This window comes from Staurois parvus, unplaced genomic scaffold, assembly GCF_062004578.1.
Source record: "Staurois parvus isolate SC_StPar_1 unplaced genomic scaffold, SC_StPar_1.0 ptg000029l, whole genome shotgun sequence".
Lineage (NCBI taxonomy): Eukaryota > Metazoa > Chordata > Amphibia > Anura > Ranidae > Staurois > Staurois parvus.
The window spans coordinates 4531473-4546210 of record NW_028317825.1 but is presented as its reverse complement, the minus strand read 5'-3'; the positions used below and the strand labels follow the sequence as shown (position 1 = coordinate 4546210).

The 14738-nt window shown below is 40.3% G+C and overlaps 1 protein-coding gene across 1 annotated transcript in view; it reads right to left on the bottom strand.

Moving 5' to 3' along the window:
• Positions 1-14738, bottom strand: part of MLXIPL (MLX interacting protein like) — a 146699-nt gene that overhangs the window by 71124 nt on the left and 60837 nt on the right. The window contains exons 2-4 of the mRNA XM_089657360.1: positions 8927-9033; positions 7424-7506; positions 2760-2849 (exon numbers count right to left, since the gene is read on the bottom strand). Of these exons, the coding sequence (XP_089513486.1) occupies positions 2760-2849; positions 7424-7506; positions 8927-9033 (280 nt within the window). The remainder of the gene's footprint in view (positions 1-2759; positions 2850-7423; positions 7507-8926; positions 9034-14738) is intronic.

Genomic DNA, 14738 nt, shown 5'->3' with positions numbered 1-14738 from the left:
TAACCCCATATTTTATTCACAATAGAAAATAGAAAACATATCAAATGTTTAAACTGAGAAAATTTATAATTTTAAAAAACAAATTACTTTTGAAATTGATGGCAGCAACTTGTCTCAAAAAAGTTGGGACAGGGCAACCAAAAGCCAGCAAAGTATAACCTCAATTCCAAGACAGTTGGAACAGGGCCATATTCACCACAGTGTGGTATCCCCTCTTCTTTTACAACACTCTGTAAACACCTGGGAACTGAGGAGACCAATTGCTGGAGTTATGGGAGAGGAATGTTCCATTCTTGCCTGAGTATATGTTGCTCTAAAAATAAGATATAGCTTTCAGCATTGACCGCACCTTTCCAGATGTGCAAGCTGCCCATTCCATACACACTAATGCACCCCTACATCATAATAGATGTAGGCTTTTGAACTGCGCGCTGATAACAAGTTGGTAGGTTACTCTCCTCTTTAGTCTGGAGAACGCGGTGGGGGCCATAGTTGCCAAAAAGAATGTCAAATTCCAATCTGTCTGACCACACTACAGATGTCCACTTTGCAACTGACCATTTTAAATGAGCTTTGACCCAAGACATGGTGTTTCTGGATGATGTTTAGATATTGCTTCTTCTTTGCATGATAGAGCTTTAACTTGTGTTCTTAAATAATGATTTCTGAAAGTATTCCTGAGCGCATGCAGTCATGTACATCACAGAATCATGCCTGTTTTTAATGCAGTGCCATCTCTCCCTTGTGATTCCACAGATTCTCAAAATCATTTGATGATATTATGTACTGTAGATTATGATATATTTAAAGTATTTGCAATTTTTCATGATTCTGAAATTGGAGGAACATGATTCTGAAATTGTTCAACAGCTTTTCACACACAGAGTGGTGAACCTCTGTTCATCTTTATTTCTGAGACACTCTGACTCTCTAAGATGCCCTTTATATACCCAATAATGTTACTGACCTGTTGTCAATAACCCAATTAGTTGTAAAATGGTCTTCCAGCTCTTTTGTTGCCCTGTCCTAACTTTTTTGAGATGTGTTGCTGCCAAAATTTCAACATTACCTTATATTTTCCTTAAAATGGTACATTTTCTAAGTGTAAACATTTGATATGGATTCTGTTTTCTATTGTGAATAAAATATGGGTTTATTAGAGTTGAAAATCATTGCATTCTGTTTTATATAGATTTTGTCCCAGATTTGTAGATATGTCCCAGCTTTTTTGGAATTGGGGTTGTGTTTATTTTAACTGGTAAGTTAATTGGCTCCTGTCTAAATTGGCTCTAGTATGTTTATGTACAAATGTGAGTTAGGGATCTTAGGTTGCACACTCTTTGATGGTTAGGGACTGATATATGTAATATAAATGTAAAGAGCTGTGTAAATTGATGACGCTATATAAGTACCTGTAATAAATAAATATGTTTAACTTTAAAGGAATATTGGTATAAAAGAAACATAGAGGCTGCGACTGAGCAGTTCTTATGCTGCAAATGCTAGGTGCCTGGCTGTCATGCTGACCCTTTTACTTCAATACTGGGTGACTCTGACCCAGAATAATTGTGCAGATAAGCACTTCTAAATTTTCTCTGAAAATGTGAACACTTGTTCCCTGTTTCTGACTCATAAAGTACTGCAGCTGGAGAGTCAACATAAAAGCCAGAAAACTAGCATTGTCAAAAAGAGGTGTACCATGGCAGTCCCAAAGTTTCTCTTAAAGGGACCCTGTCACCAAACCATTCATTTCAACAACAATCTTCCCATAAGATCATATGTGCAATTAACGTATTTTATATATGTTATTTACCTGTAAAAGCCTCCCTTGTGTAGACATCCAGAAACCCTGAGGCTGTTGCTGGGTGACGACATCCTAAATGTGATGCCAGCAGCTCCAGAGCTTTTACTCAAAGGACACTCTATAGTATTCCCCTTTGTTTCTTCTCCAATAGCTACAGAAAAGTTTATCTGGAAATGTGGAGGGGGCTGAGGAGATGGGCCAGCACAGACAGTGATTGTACACTCTCAGAGGAGGAGAGGGCTATGATATGCAAGGAGGGGGGGGGAATGTTGGAAAAGCAACACTTCTGAAGTTGTCACATTTTCTAGCAAGTTCAAAAGCAAATTGCAAGTCAATTAAAAATTGTTTATGGAAAGGAAAAATGTCGCCAGCAAGCATTTAAGATTTTTCTCTGTGTTTATCTGCATTACTTTCTCTTTCGTTATTTTTTATTAAGGTTTTATTACCTGCATTTTGTAAGTTAGTGACAGGGTTTCTTTAAGGAAATTGTACATTTTCAGCAATGAAGTGAAGAGGTATACGGCTCCATCTAGTGGGTGAATCAGCTAATGAGCAATGCACAGATTTTAGCCTTGGAAAAGCCAAGTCTATGGACTATATTATTTAAAAAGGAATCTCTAAGGCTAGGTTCACATTTGTGCGGGTTTGCGTGTAATATGCACGTGTTCCCGATCCTGCATGCATCCGCACTAAAAAAACACGCTACGCTAAGAAAACGTGCGGAGATGCCATTAATTCTTAATGGTACCCCCACATACTGAAAAACGCAGTGTGGTTTCCTGTACAAGGATATGCATGGTGCCAAAACACCGTGTGGCTTCCATGCAGCCGCATTTTAAAAAACGAAAATGAAGGGACAGCAGCCTATTCAAATGTGAACTTAACCTAAAAGTAGTCCAGCCTTTGAACTATTATTTTTCACGTAAGATGAAACTAAGAGAGTGATGTTTCTTACCCGTTTCTTGTAATAAATCCTCCACTTGTTATATTCTTTCATGACAACTTCTATTCTTCTCTTCCAATAGTTTCCCTCAAGAATCACAGCCTGAACAACACAGAAGGTTGAAGACATGTATTCATATTTTATGGCAGCAACTCGAAATCTGTCTGCGTTATCTCTATTGGGGTATCACATTGGACTAATACAAAATGATGAACACAGTGTAACAGGGATATCATTATCTCTCTCATGCCCATCACATACTTGATTCCGGAAAAAAAAAAACACAGTAAGCAAACACCAACCAGCTTTCACTGCACTAACCAAATCTGATTGGGTGCCATGTCATCACTGATCTCTGCATTGCTTTACTGTATAAACCTCTTTTTACAGCAAAAGTCTTAATATTAACTGACTACCTGCCTAAATGTTATACTCCAATTCAACTTTTCTCTATTTTTACACCCCAGAGGAACCCTTTAAATAAATTTCAGGTCTAGGGGATCCCCTGATAAAACCAAATCATGGGGATCAATAAGAAACATGAAGCTTACATTGGTGGTCAGTGGGAGGAATACCCTTCTTACAGTGGTGGTCAGAGGGAGGAATACCCTTCTTACAGTGGTGGTCAGAGGGAGGAATACCCTTCTTACAGTGGTGGTCAGAGGGAGGAATACCCTTCTTACAGTGGTGGTCAGAGGGAGGAATACCCTTCTTACAGTGGTGGTCAGAGGGAGGAATACCCTTCTTACAGTGGTGGTCAGAGGGAGGAATACCCTTCTTACAGTGGTGGTCAGAGGGAGGAATACCCTTCTTACAGTGGTGGTCAGAATGCAATTCTTACAGGAAGCTTAAAAAATATTGGTGTTGTGCTGCTGACTGTGATAAATGGCGTTGTTCTTGAACCTATTAAGATCAAGATCAAACAGTGATTGTTCAAGCAACCCCTAGCAACCTCTAGAGCAGCCATTCTCAACCAGGGTGCATGAGGTTTCTTCAGGGGTGCCTTGGCAAAATGTTTAAAAATTGCCCAAAACTTGTATACAAGCCAGTGGGTGGAACAAGCCTGCCTTTTAGCCACAGATTTTCATTGTGCATCATTACCACCTTCTAGCCGCCGGCATCCTGACAACCAATGACATCATCAGTTGATAAGGAGGATGTCAGTTGCCTGCACAGCATCCTAGTTTGACCCTCCCCTGCCCCTCTCCATCAGTGATGGGTTCACATTAGCTCATTTTAGAATGGGGTGCATCAACACTGTACATAATTTTAAAGGGTGCCTCGGGACTGTCCATAATTGACTAAAAAAGGGTTGAGAAACACTGCTCTAGAGGAACTCTTGTGTTCCACAAAGCCCTGGAATCTATACCATTGCAATACTGCCATATACTATCTAAGCTCTAAGAACTAGTGTACAATGGCTTTTGAGATGAGCTAAGGTCAGTTTGTGATCAGTTTGTGCTTTGCTTTTATTCCTTCATACACGTTAAAGAATAGCAAACGCACAGTAAACACATTGAAGGCATTTAAATAGCCTGCATACACTATGAATGACCAGCTATTACTACCTGACATTCCTTTAATTCCAAAACGACAGTGTACAAACAGGGAAAGTGCAGATCAATCAATGGTCTAAAACAGGGGCGAGCAATTCATTTTCCCATGGGGCCACATGAGAAACTAGGACTGTTGTGGAGGGCCAAACCAATAGGCTGAACATAATTCTTCTAAATAACAATTTTATCATTTTATAAAAAGCAGTAAATTATGTGGTTTTAATTATCTGATAGTAAGGCTACAAAAATGTGAAGTAGGTCAAATATAGAAGTATGGAAGGCATTCATTATATTGTTATTTCATTTTTTTTAACATAACATACTTTTTAATCCTTAACACCCATTGCTTGTGGGGTGGAGAGCAGGACCTGGCCACACCTCGTCACTTGCCCTCACCCGCATCATATGCTTGTTGCCCATCTCCAATGGTCTGTCCCAGCCGCTCGAGGGGTGCTGCCACCCCTCCTACATGGCTGAAGCCACTCAAAAAGGACAGAAGTGCACCCACTGCCATCTTGGAAACCAGTGGACCGACGAGGGCAGAAGCACAGCCCCAGCCATCTTGTTAGCTGGCTGACCTGAATCTGGGGAACCTACATTCCTCCTCCAGAGCCAGGGAGAAGTGTCACATGCCCTGCGGGAGGCAGAAATTGGGCCGCCGCTATCTCCTGTAGACACCTATTCTCCAACACATCACAGTGAAGGTGCGTAGACACACATGTACATACACACAAACATACAGTAAATTGTAAAAAAAAAATATCATTAGCCTTCAAAATAAAAGCAATGCTGTTGTATTGCATGCTTGTTGTACACATATTTACATTTGATTTCTAATTTCTGATTGACCTCACATGGGCCCAACAGGGACAGCCAAAGGGCTGGAGGTGACCCGGCATAGCAGCGGGATACCAATCTTCACAGAATACACATCTTGCTGCTACACCGGGATCTGTAAAATGCCCAGGTCTGGTTTAAAACAAGCATAGAGCACACAATAGCTTCAATAAACTGTAGGAGTTACTGTAGCTATACTCACAGTTTTATATCATGACAATTTTCTCATCAAAATGTTTAGTTTACAAGCATAAGTACTGCTTAGGGTCCATTCAAAACATTGTCCTGTGAAAACACGTTATGTAGTTGGGGTACTGCGGTGCCATTCATTGTGAATAGTACCCCACTGTACCTACAAAACACACTTATGTTGAAGCACCACACAACATGTGGTCACATTCTACTGTGTGTTGTGCTGCACTAGTATTAATTGTGCAGGTCCAAATTTTGGTTCATTGTGGTGCTATAGGCAGCCTATTCAAATTAATGGGCTACCTTAATGCAATACACATTAACATGCAACATAATGTGCATTAACAAGCATGCTATAAACACGCTCAAATTAACAGCCCAGGTGTGGAACAGTTATTTTATTATATAGGTTGTTTAACCCCTTTATGCCCCAACAAGTCATATGTGTGGCTGTAAAATAAGGTGGGCTTTAACACCCACACACAGCACATATGCGTCACAGGCAATGCAATGGTAATGCTGAAAACAGCTCTCAGTCCCAACTAAACACTGATAGCGAGCTAGATCTACTTCCGAAACGTGTGACCACTGTGACAGCCAATCAATATGGTCACATGATTGCCGATCATTCCCACCACCCTGAACGTTAGGAACTTTTAAAGGGGACGCCAGGGCAGGCATGAAGGAGTTAAAGCCCCAGCAAATGTTTTGTTTGAATCCTCTAAATACATACCAGGTGCATCAAAATAAAGGTATTCAAAGTTGTATAATTTGTTTTCTTTATAGCGGTTCTAAAGCCTCGAGGTTTTTTTTACCTTAATGCATTCCATGCAGTAGCCTCCCTTGCGGTATTCCTGAGTGTAGATCGGGGTAAAGTTTCAGTACCACAAGCGGTAACCCCGAGTTACACTCGGGCTTACCATGCGGCGCCGCTCTGGGATCCCTCGATCACTTACCTTGTCCTGCACTCCCGCGATGTTCCTCTTGCAGTGTCCCCGGCAATGTAATCCGGCAGATGCCGGCATCTGTCATCTGGGTTCCGTCCCCTGCGAGCGCCGGGACGTTTGAAAATGACAAAAAGTGGCATTCACTAAAATCACTAAAATCACATAGTAAAACATTACTGTATCAAACCATTTCACATACATTTTGTCCCGGGTGCTTTGTCCTGTGCCCTGCCTGCATTTTTACTGTTCCTTCTGCCTGGAAACTGAGAAACGTCCATGGCGTCCAAACTTTTTTTATTTATTATTATATTATTATTTTTAGGATTATTTATTAAATTACAATTTATGATTTCGCGTTTCAAATTTTAACATACCCGGGATGTTTACTAGACTCTTGTTCGGACAGATTTCAGTGAGTTATTCCTAAAAATTAAAGGCCTACAATAAAAAACGCCATAATTCCATTCAAAATAATGGTACCACTTTCAGCACCAAAAATCTGAAATAATCATACCGCCAGGGAGGTTAAGGTAAAAAAACCTTTTGTGTTACAGACTCCCCTTTCACCCCCCCCCCCCCCCCCATACTTACTTGAGCCCCATTGTGATCCAGCACTGTGCATTAGAGCTGAATTTCTCCTGGCTTTGTCCCTCCTCCCTAGGCTGATCGATAACAGCGGGGGGACAAGGGAGAGGGTGGGGGGGCCAAATCCCATTGTCTGTGTCAATGGGCGCAGGCCGCACAAGTGCCCCCATGGGAATTGGCTTCCTATTGGGAGCATCAGCAAGAGAGAGGAAACAGAATAGCTGGGAGGTGGTCACGAGAAGAAGTGGATCAGGGCCACTCTATGCAATTTTATTGCACAGTGCAGGTAAGTATAGACATGCTTGTTATTATATTTTTAAATTTCCTTTACAATCACTTTAATAAGCAGAAAAGGCCTAGGTAATAAAGACTGTCCCCTGCCAGCAGGCTGCAAGAAGGATTTATCTCTGTGCGGAAACAGTGGTATCTCTGCAGAGATACCATTGTTTGATTTTGTATTACAGCCTTGGTCCTTATGCTTTGATACATTAGGTTTTCTGCAAGTGAGAGAGTAAGGAGCCAGCAGTAAGTGTGTTTGGGAATACTTAATATTTATTACCTCTGGCTTACGGTGATCATCTCCTTCTGATCCATCCAAAGGTGTTACAAAGCCGCAAACAGGGGTCTTCCTTTTCTCCACATCTGCACAAGCAAACACAAGCCCCATCAACTCCATGGAATAACTGTCTACAGCTCAGAATTCCAGCAGAATACTTTGCATCTGTATTTGAAGGTGATCAAACCTTTACTTGTAACACTTTCAAGCAACAGAAAATGAGGCTATAGAATATAAATGATATTAAACAACTGTAGATACAATCTCTAGAGGGATACCAGAAAAATGGTAATAACTGTAAAGGGGTAAACTTATCTTGTCATGAGATATTTTCAGCTTTTCTAATTTGCTGATATACAGTAAATGTAAAATTTGACAGATCTATCATGCAATCCTGCTCACTAAATTATTGTTTTTGATCATGAAACAACTTTGTGTTCCTGTCCCCAGTGTAAGTTCAATGTGTGTAAAGCCAACAACTTTTTCCTTTAGTTTTAGAGTAGGGCGATGCAAGGAGAAATCCCCTCCTAGACCATTGTAACCAGACCAACAATATGGGTGGATCTTCCCAGCAGGGATACAGACAGCAATAGCAAAGAATAACTTAACTTTATATACACTGTAAAAATAATAATAAAGATGGTTAGCCACAAGAACCATACTCATCCTGTAATTTAATGCATCAATACAGCCAAATTGTTTTTTTTTGTCATTTTCTGATAGAGTGAGGAAAAGTTACAAATTATGTCAGGTGGTTATTTCTGTCTGTGACCCCATTGGAGATATTTTCCTCACTTCTGGTCCCTGTGACACCAAGACAAAAAATAGGCTAGCAGTTGTCAATAGGGCAGGAAAGCACAGACAGTAATAAAAATATTGTCAAAAGTTCTACCCTCTTATGCATTTCTATCTTTGTCAACGATGGAGAGATTTTCCATCACATCCTGTTATGAAATGAAGCAAAGGGAAATCTCCTCAAGAAGGACGCAGCCAGCAATAGAACGCTAACAGAGGAACTAACCTTTCCCCACTGCATAGAAATATTTTGGTTGAGGTTCGGCTTTAACCCCTTCCGGCCCAGCCCCAACATCCCTTGGGGGACAGGAAGAATTGGCAATCATGTGACTACTGTGACTGGCTGTCACAGTGCTCACATGATCGGGAACTGGTCCTGCCAGCTACCAATTATTAGAGGGAACAGAGATCTGTCTTTAACAACTCTGTCTCTGTGCTGGAAGCATGCAGTGGGTGCTCTCTCAGCACAGAAAAACTGCCCGCCCAGTGATGCATATATGTAGTGTGTGGGCATTAAAGCCCACCTTTTTGTTGCTGTACATATGTATTATGTGGGCAGCAATACAAGACCTGGTCTTGTAACAATTCTTCATCAGATGTCTACCATGAACCTTTATAAAAGTGAATATTTCCAGCAGTAAATATATGGATCCCATATCCTTATAGGTTATGTACTTTATTTCAGATGTATTTATAGACATGTTTCCTTACACTGCAAATACCAGGCTCTCCAGATAGCATTGTTCAGACGGATCTTGTCTCTCCACAGTAGTCTTAAGCCCTTGAAATTCTTCCATTTTGGAGACACCAATTTTCCACTGAAAAAGAGGTATTTGATATTAGAACAATTTGTGAGTTTTTTTCAATTCCATGGGGAGAACATTTCTAATATATTCTAAAACTATAAAATTGGAACAGGAATCTTATCAGAGGAGCCTCTAGAATCCAGTTCCACCCTCAGAGCTTAAGTGAAAAAAGATGGCCAACTCTACTCCAATACGTTTAAAAGGCTACAAATAAAACCTATGTACCTCACAACCAAAGTTAAAAAAGCTATATATAATAAGAAATTAGCTTTTAAAATATATAAAAATGAAGGAACACTATCATCATTTAATTGTTACAAAGAATATAACAATCTCCTAGATTGTAAACTCGTAAGAGCAGGGCCCTCGATCCCCTCATGTTTTGCATTGTATTGTTATTGTTCTGTCACATGTTCTGTCCCCCTTTGTAATGTACAGCGCTGAGCGAACTATTGGCGCTTTATAAATACTGTATAATAATAATAATAATAACAAGAGGAAAGCAGGACTGCAAAAATTCAAAACGAGCTACAGATTTCAAAAGCTAGCACACCAATCCCCCCAAATTCTTAAAATATATTAATAGTAAAAAGGCCCGGTCTGAGCATGTAGGCCCTTTACAAAACAATCTAGAGTGGGTGATTGGGGACAAAGTGAGTGCAAATTAATGAAATTAATACTATCTTCAGCTCTGTGTATACAAAGGAGCATGGGGGAGCTCTTGTCCATAATGGGCATGGTATTGACACAGCTCCAAATGATCTACAATGACTCAAAATTGATATGGTCCAGAAATATTTAGACAGAATAAAAGTGAATAAAGGACCTGGACAGGATGGCATACACCTATGGGTCCTCAAGAATTGAGCTCTGTCATTTTAAAGCCATTGTTTCTCATTTTTAAGGACTCTTTAACGACTGGCATAGTACCACTGCATTGGCGTAAGGCCAAAGTGGTACCTATATTTTAAAAGGGGTCAAAATCTTTACCAAGTAACTACAGACCTGTTAGTTTAACTACTATAGTCAGGAAGACACTGGAGAATTTAATAAAAGACTACATAAATGAGTTCTTGATAGAAAAACAACAGACAGCATGGATTCATGAAAGACAGAAGTTGTCAAACAAATCTGATTTCTTTTTATAAGGAGGTAAGCAAAACCTTATACAAAGGAATGCCTGTGAATGTAGTATACCTGGATTCTGAAAAAGCATTTAGGTGTAAGGTAAAGTCTACAGGCTTGGAAAAATCAATTTGTAAATGATAGAATAGAAATAGAAAACTGGCTAAAAGATCGTATTCAGGGAGTAGTAGTTAATGATTCATACTCTGAATGGTGTAGGGTTGTCAGTGGTGTACCCCAAGGTTCAGTGTTGGGACCCTTACTTTTTAATATATTTATAAGTGGTATAGGGTCTGGGATTAAAAATGCCATTTCAGTCTTTGCAGATGACACCAAGCTGTGCAGTGGAATAACATCCTCACAGAATGCCTCCAATTTACAAGCAACCTCAATGCACTGATTAAAAAGGCAACTATGTGGCAAATTAGGTTTAATGTTGATAAATGTAAAGTTATGCACTTCGGGGTTAAGAATATGCATGCATCATACATACTAGGGGGGGTACAACTGGGGGAATCAATGGTGGAGAAGGATCTGGGAGTTCTGGTAGATCATGAGCTTAATAATATCATACAATGCCAAGCTGCGGTCTCCAAAGTGAGCAAAAGACTCCAGAGAGAGAGATATAATTTTACACCTGTACAAATCATTAGTAAGACCTCATGTGGACTAAGCAGTTCAGCTTTGGGCACCAATTCACAAAGCGATATCAGGGAACTGGAGAAAATGCAGAGAAGGGCAACCAAACTGATAAGAGGCATGGAGGAGCTCAGCTATGAGGAAAGAGGTGGTCCATATAGTGAACTCGGTGTAGAGTTATTCACTTTCAGATCATCACAGAGGACAAGAGGCACTCTTTATGTTTGGAGAAAAATAAATTTAATCTTCAAATGCAGAAAGGTTTTTTCACAGTAAGAGCTGTGAAAATGTGGAATAGACTCAACTGCTGGTTCTGGCCAGCTGTCAGGGATCCCGGCCGCTCGGAGGTGTGCGACTCGCACTAGCCGGTGAGCACTGAGACTTAGGCGTTCGCGGCGGCAGCCGCACATGCGCACTCGCGCCTGTCACCCAATGAGACCACAGGGCGCCCTATTTAAACCAGCCCTGTGCATCTCAAAATCGCCTTATGGTCTTGTTCCCTTGTTCCTGATTGCCCTGTGTTTCTGACTGCCTTGTTGCCGACCCAGTCTGATCCTGATACCGTTGTTCTCTCCAGCCCTGACCCTTGGCTCGTCCTGACCATTCTCTGCCTGCTCCCATTGCCTGACCTCCTGTTGCTGAACCCGGCTTATGACCTGACTATTCTTTGCCTACCGATCTGTACCGTCTGCTCCGCTGTTACCAACCCGGCCGGTCTGACCACGCTATACCTCTTTACATCTGGCTCCGACCTGCTCTAAGCCATTGACGGCTGCCTTTACCACAGCTGGTGTTACTCGGGGGTCGCGACCTGGTCTCAGGCTGCTTCAAGTCCATCCCCACCATTAGGGGCTCTGGTGAACCAGCAGACTGAGGCTTAGACTCCGCGCCCTGAGGGACTCCGGCCAGTGGGCCACTAGAGGCTACCGTCAGTCGGCTCCTGACACCAGCTCAGTAGATTGCTTTAGTAAAAGGCCTAGTGTCTTTCCTAAATGCACAGAATATAATTGGATACTAACATTTATAGGTAAAGTTGATCCAGGGAATATCTGATCGCCTCTCGGAGGGTCAGGAAGGATTTTTTTCCCCCCGCTGGAGCAAATTGGTTCATGCCCTGCTGGGGTTTTTATTCTGCCTTCCTCTGGATTAACTGTGGGTATAGGATTGTGTATTTAGGATTGTATAAATAGTTATTTTTTTTACTTTTTTTTGGTTGAACTGGATGGATTTGTGTCTTTTTTCAACCAGACTAACTATGTAACTATGTATGTATATCAGTGATCATTAACTTGTGATCTGCCTGTCTTTTTCTGCTCATCCGCTATCCTTATTGTTAGTGTATTTTATATGTGGCCCAAGACAATTCTTCTTCTTCCAATGTGGCCCAGGAAAGTCAAAAGGCTGGACACCCCAATTTAAAAAATGTCATAGATAATAATGGTTTGGATGCTTACAAATAGTTAAAATGAATAAAAATAGCATAGGGAGGAAGTTGTTTGAAAGTGCAAACACAAAGACTGTAATGTCAGGTGACTTGTGTTAACATCCCTGAGTAAGTAACATTTATTCGTGTGAGGACATGTAGAGTTTAACAGAGTGCAAGAGAAGTGAAAAAAAACAATGACACCCTCAGAATACATCCAGAAGTTCATCTACAGGGTTATCATAAGGGGCAATTATAAAGCTGGCCATACAATTTTGTAAAATGTATGGCCAGCCTAAAACATAAATGAGATATACTGTACATAATATATATGAATGTCTATATTTTGATGCTTCCTAGGGGCTTAGGTTGGAGGGTTTATTTTATGAGTTAGAGTAAGGCCTACATTTAGGAAGGGATGTATCTTTTGAAGCAGATGTAAAGCCAAATCCCATGTAAGCGTTAGTACATTAAAGCAGAACTAAAGTTCTGCTGTCACAAACTGAGAACAGGCAGGCTAAATGGTAATGGGCAGCTTCTTTTTTAAATATAAAAAACACATCAAATTTGATGAATAACTTATTTTTTTTAATCCTTCCATTACGAAACAAAATGTATTATGCACCATTAACTGCTTCCCAACCACCCTATAGCAGAAATACTGCTACAGGGCGGCAGGGCTGTGCAAAATTATGTATATATACTTGTTCCTGTATTTCCAGGTAGGGGACGCACACACGCATGCACGCCACCCTACCCGTGCCATCATTGGCGGCTACAGGTGTCGGTCACCAGGTCCCAGCCGGAGACTCCCAGTCAGCACCTGGCAATTGCCGAAGAACAATGACAGGGGAGAGGTCTGTATGTAAACAATACAGATCTCTCCACTGTCAGCTCCAGCATGCTGCTTTGTTTTGCTCTGCATAGTAGAGCAATACAAAGCAGCATACTTACAAGTTAAAGCAGCACACATACAAAAATAGCAGAGTTAACCCTTTGATCACCCCAGATGTTAACCCCTGCCCAGTGTCATTAGTAAGTGTCAGTGCCTTTTATTCGCACTGATCACTGTATTAGTGTCAGTGGCAGTTAGTAATCACTGATCGCCACCATTACTAGTATAAAAAAAATCTCAGTATATACCGCCATTTGTAAACGCTATAACTTTCATGTAAACCAATTAATTTACATATATTGGGATTTTTTTTCAGCAAAGACATGTAGCAGAATACATTTTGGCCTAAATTTATGACGAAATTTGATTTATTTTTTTTACTGGATATGTCAAATAAGTAAAAAATATTGCATTTTTTTTTTCAAAAATTGTCGGTCTTTTTTTGTTTATTGCACAAAAAATTAAAAACGGCAATCAGATACCACTGAAAGAAAGCTCTTGTGGGAAAAAAAGGACAAATTTAATTTGTGCACAATTGTCAGTTAAAGTAACACAGAGCCATATCACAAAAAATGGTCTGGTCAGGAAGGGGGGTTAATCCTCTGGAGGGCAAGTGGTTAACCATATACAAGCATAAAACAAACACAAGAAAAGCATACACATCCAATCATTTGGAATCTCTTTTTTCAACTTTTTTTCAAAAATCCCTTAACCACTTCAAGTCCGGACACTTTTACCTCCTTCCTGTCCAGGCCAATTTTCAGTTTTCAATGCTATCACACTTTAAATGACAATTGCGCAGTCATGCAACACTGTACCCATATGAACTTTTTTAGCATTTTTTTTAGACAGATAAAACTTTATTTTGGTGGTATATATTCACCACTGGGATTTTTATTTTTTTTGCTATATAAATGAAAAAGTCCAAACATTTTGAAAAAAAAGTGTTTTTCTTATAAAATTTTGCAAAGAAATAATCTTTCTTCATAATCTCAGCCAAACAATCTTTTTAGTAAAAAAAAAAAACCCCAAAGTTTATAACCATAAATTATAATTATCTACAAAAATTTTTTACATTTTTATTTTATTTTTTTAATTATTATTTATGTTTTTTTTAACATACTGTCACCCTAGCAGTACAGTGTCACCATAGTGACACTATACTACTTGTGATGAAGATTTTTTTTTTTTTACACTGATTGCTTTTACACGCATAAAGGCTGTAAAAGCTATAATTTCTCCTCTCTGGCTGCATTCCTGCAGCCATTGAGAAATACTGTGCGAGCTGTGATTGGTCACAGTTTGTTACATGATACAAGGCTGTTGTGAATAGCCTTGTACCATGTGACCTCTGTGATCATTCACAGATTTCACTAGCAATAAGCAATGATGTCAGAAGTGACATCTTGCTTACTACTATTCATGTGATCACGGATTGGCCAATCACATGATCGGGACCTCACACAGAGGTCCTGTACAGCGATCGGTCCTCCCAGGGAGCGCGCACAGACAGGGAAGTGGGAGGACGTTTGTAAACGGTCACCCGCCCCTGCACTGCTCCCATCCGGCCGTTCATGTACATGGGCCGAACGGGAAGTGGTCAATATCTAAATCCACGTCTAGATGTCACCTTTT